Raw genomic sequence first — 3,762 nt, 5'->3', positions numbered from 1 at the left:
TTTTTTTTGGTTTTTCGAATCTTCGTCTCGTGATCCCGAGAGGTTCGGGGAACGGGCAGGGGAACGTTAAAAAAGTGTACGCGGTAGAAAAAGGTTTCTCTCTCACAAGCTCGAGCGTCTTGATAATGTATGCCGGGACACGATTTGCGAGAAGGGAGCGAACGATCATCGTTTCGCCGCCGTTTTGGTCTGAACGCCCAGGTCTGCCAATTTTTCCTCTGCCCTTTTTCCTTTTTTTTCTTTTTTTTTCTTTCGTCGCTGATATTACTATTCATCTACGAAGGAACAAAAGTCTGGTTTACTCGATATTTGGCACAGATTAAACGGAATTCTCTGCCCGTGTGGGCTGCTCTTTCGTGCGACGGGAACACTCCTTCTCAACAGACTGACGAGAAGATGTGTTTTTCCCTTCCTGCCTTTTATTTTTTTTTCTTTCTTCCTTTTCGTTTCTAAACTCTTGGTTCACGGGAAACGATCGTTATACGGCTCTTTCGTCTAGGTGCATCTTAATGTGTGTCAAATATTAAGTATGCGATGTGCACGCGTGCATATACACGCGCGCACACGTGGTGCATTACGCGTTACAATGTGTGTGGATCGATTCTGTCATTGTTGAATTCGTCACTCTCTGACAACGTCGTAAGCCCCGTGTGAACGTCGTAGAAAAGAAAAAACGCAAAGGTGGAAAAACAAGAGAAACGGAGAAAAATCAAAATATCTTCAAGAATGAAACTCTTCTTTCCTCTCCAAGTATATATCTTCCGTGTAGAAGTTCCTTCTTTCTTTCCTTTCTTCTTCGAATTCTCGCAACAATATATATATATGTATATATATATATATAAAAGAGAGAGAACGTAAATAAGTGTATATATACATACATACATACATATACATATATGTATATACACACTTCGCGGGAGGGGATCGAACTCTGTTTACACTGTTTCATGTATATACGTATATATCGTGTGTACATATGTATACATCCCGGTACGATATACAGCATATGCAGCCTTATGATCTAGGAATAATTATTATTGTGGTAGCAAGTCGTCTTAAGTCTATGGGGGGGAGGGGGAGGGGGGATGTGGGAGACACAAGAAAAAAGAAAAAAAATGAAAAATCTTGCCTCGTCAATAACGCGTTAATAACGAAGAGAGAAACGCCTGCTTCGCTGTTTCGATTCGCGAAGTGTATGAACGGGGCGGAGGGATGGATTTGAATATGCTGAAAAAGACTGACGATTCAACCCTGTTACGGGGTGAAGGCTGGGGTGACAGCAGGACACAGAGAGAAAGAGAGAGAGAGAGAGAGAGAGAGAAGAATCTTTTTTGGGAGTGGGTTCGCGAGCATGTTCTTGCAAAAAAAAGTAAATAAAAAAGAAAAAAAAAAACAAGGACAGAAAGAATGAAAGAGAAACACACAGACACGCAGTCGCGAACCTTATAGGTAAGAGGAAAGTATGTATCGGTGGTATTTACAAGAATTCTAGCGAGGGGGTGGGGGAGAGGTTAATGACGATCGGAGTGGGAGGTGAAAAGTGGGGGAAACATTTTGGACGACTCGGTGGCGAGGATCCTTTCGTCGAGCTTCTTCGACTTCTCTTTTTTTTTTTCTTTTTCTTTTTCTTTTTTGGCCCCACCTTCGTTTCGAGATTCCCTTAAACCACGAACCCGTTTCCCAAACGGGAAAGGGGCACGGCGGTTTCAGGCAGCTTTCCCCGTTCGATCTGCCGGTACTAATTAATCAATAAACGATCGTCTAATTCGTCGAACGTAAAGCAACAGAGCGGGCTGAATCTCGGTTGGACATTCTGGGTGGAGACAGATCGGTGTTGGAAACGAAGGCGGACGACGGGCAGTAGGAACATACGAAAACGCCGACCGAGCAACACCGATACAATGGTCGGTCGGCGATTACAACAGCGAACGCAAGGAGGCGTCCCGAGCGTGTATTATAGATCGTGTCACGGAGAAATCCTTTCTTCTTTCTCTCTTCTTCTTCGTTCGTTTCTTTCTTCTTCTTTTTCATCGTTCTCTCTCGGCTGGCTTATTTAATAACGTAAAACGCGCCCTCTGCGTGCACACTTCTCGAAGGAGTACTTCCTGATGTCTCGATGCGTCGCGGGTTCTCGATCGTTCGTTCAGTTTCGAGCGGAGCCGGGCTCGCCGTGGCGAACGCGCGCGTTCAGTTTGCTGATCGCGGCGCGCCTTTCGATCACGAGTGCTTCACTACGATCACGCCCGGTCGCTGCTGGGTTTGCTGCTGTCTGTGGAACTGGAGGAACTCGGCTTGCAATAGCCGTTGCTTCGCCGTCGGCGACGCGCCGGACGTTGTCGTCGACTTGCTCGACGTGTTCGCCGTCTGTTTGTTGGTCAACGCCAGCGGCACGTCCTGCGCTGGCTCGTCGCTGAACAGATGATCTCCCTCTAGGTGGCGTATCGCTTCCACGATCGTCTCCAGGTTCTGTCGAGAGGTGTTGGCCAGGTAGAGCCTCGCCTGCGGTGACCCGTCGTCCAGGGTGTTGGAGGGCGACGGCAACCTACGATCCGAAGCAACTTTCGTAAGTTCGCATTTCTTTTCTTTTGTGCACACATTTAGAGGAAAAAATGCTTCTTTCGTCAGGTTCTTTGAAATTTTCGCGATTGAACGTGTACCTTCTGCATGTACTATTGTTTCACGTGCGCATTTGTGGAAAAAACGTGTAAAGGCGGTTTCTAAATTTAACTTCGCGTTTAATGATTCGATGTTTCAAGTTGCGCAGGTATGCAGCTTTAACGTCTTGTTATCGGCTAAGTGGAATCGCGTTCATAACGAAAATCATAAAAGATTGATAGGACGTGCATGACTATTTACCTTGACATTTACCCTAGATACTAAACGCGTATTATTATTATACATCGTGCACCACGTTAAAGTTCACCGTAAAACGCTTATGCCCGACATTTAACTTCGCCAAGTCACTGCTGTCTTCACCCTCTCCCCCCCAAAAAAATTATGAATTTATCATGAATCATCGACGAGCCTCCATGGGTGTTTAGGTTACACCCATAGAAATATATACGTTCTAGCCACCAATTCTCTTTTAATTCCCTTAGACACTCACCTCTCAACCTCAACCTTCGGTTCCGCCTTCATTGCGGCCTCGAGGACACTAGGTAGCCGTTGCGGTTCGGCAGCTGGTGAGAACGGCCTGCTAGGGCTGGTGGTGATGTACTGCGGCGACGCGTTTTTAAACTCGCCTGTACTCGTGGCGTACGTGACACGACTCGACGAGGAGAACGAGTCGCCGGTAGTCTGTTCGTCGATCGCCGAGAACACCTGGTTCTGGCCAAACGTCACGATCTTCGGCGAGCCTGGGCCAGCCTCCTCCTCCTTGATCTCCTCCGGCACCATGTCGGCCGGCTGTGGAGACAGGGGCGGTGAACTTGGGTCCGGACTAGACGTTTCCACCGTCTGCGTCGTGCCAACCGGTGCCAAGGACACCACAGAAACTACCTGCAGCGCCGCCACCGCTTCCTCCGTCTCCTGAGCGATCACGTTGTCCGTATGTTCAATCACCTGGAGAACAGAGGGAGCAGAAGAATTTGTGAAATTTCGTTGCCGAAATGTTGAAAGTACACAGTATGATTTTCTCTACGTCTAGGTTTCTTGTAAAAGCTTGCAATTATAACATTCGTATCTTAGATCTCCCATTTTTCTATCTAAACCCCTGAAATTATGTCGTCAACTTGAGTTTTTTTTTTTTTTTTTTTTTTTTTT

At 46.7% G+C, this 3,762-nt stretch overlaps 1 protein-coding gene across 1 annotated transcript; it reads right to left on the bottom strand.

Annotated features, from left to right (window-relative positions):
- Positions 1-2,014: 2,014 nt before the first annotated feature.
- LOC122535779 lies at positions 2,015-3,636 on the bottom strand (the record flags this gene model as incomplete). Its single annotated transcript, XM_043667592.1, has 2 exons — positions 2,015-2,542; positions 3,107-3,636. Coding segments are annotated over 2 exons (855 nt in total), but the record flags the coding sequence as incomplete, so codon positions are not given.
- Between the last annotated feature and the right edge of the window lie 126 nt (positions 3,637-3,762).

Source organism: Frieseomelitta varia, unplaced genomic scaffold, assembly GCF_011392965.1.
Source record: "Frieseomelitta varia isolate USP_RPSP 00005682 unplaced genomic scaffold, Fvar_1.2 scaffold_1522, whole genome shotgun sequence".
In the NCBI taxonomy this organism is placed as follows: domain Eukaryota; kingdom Metazoa; phylum Arthropoda; class Insecta; order Hymenoptera; family Apidae; genus Frieseomelitta; species Frieseomelitta varia.
The sequence above is the reverse complement of the archived record's forward strand: the minus strand, read 5'-3'. Positions and strand labels throughout refer to the sequence as shown.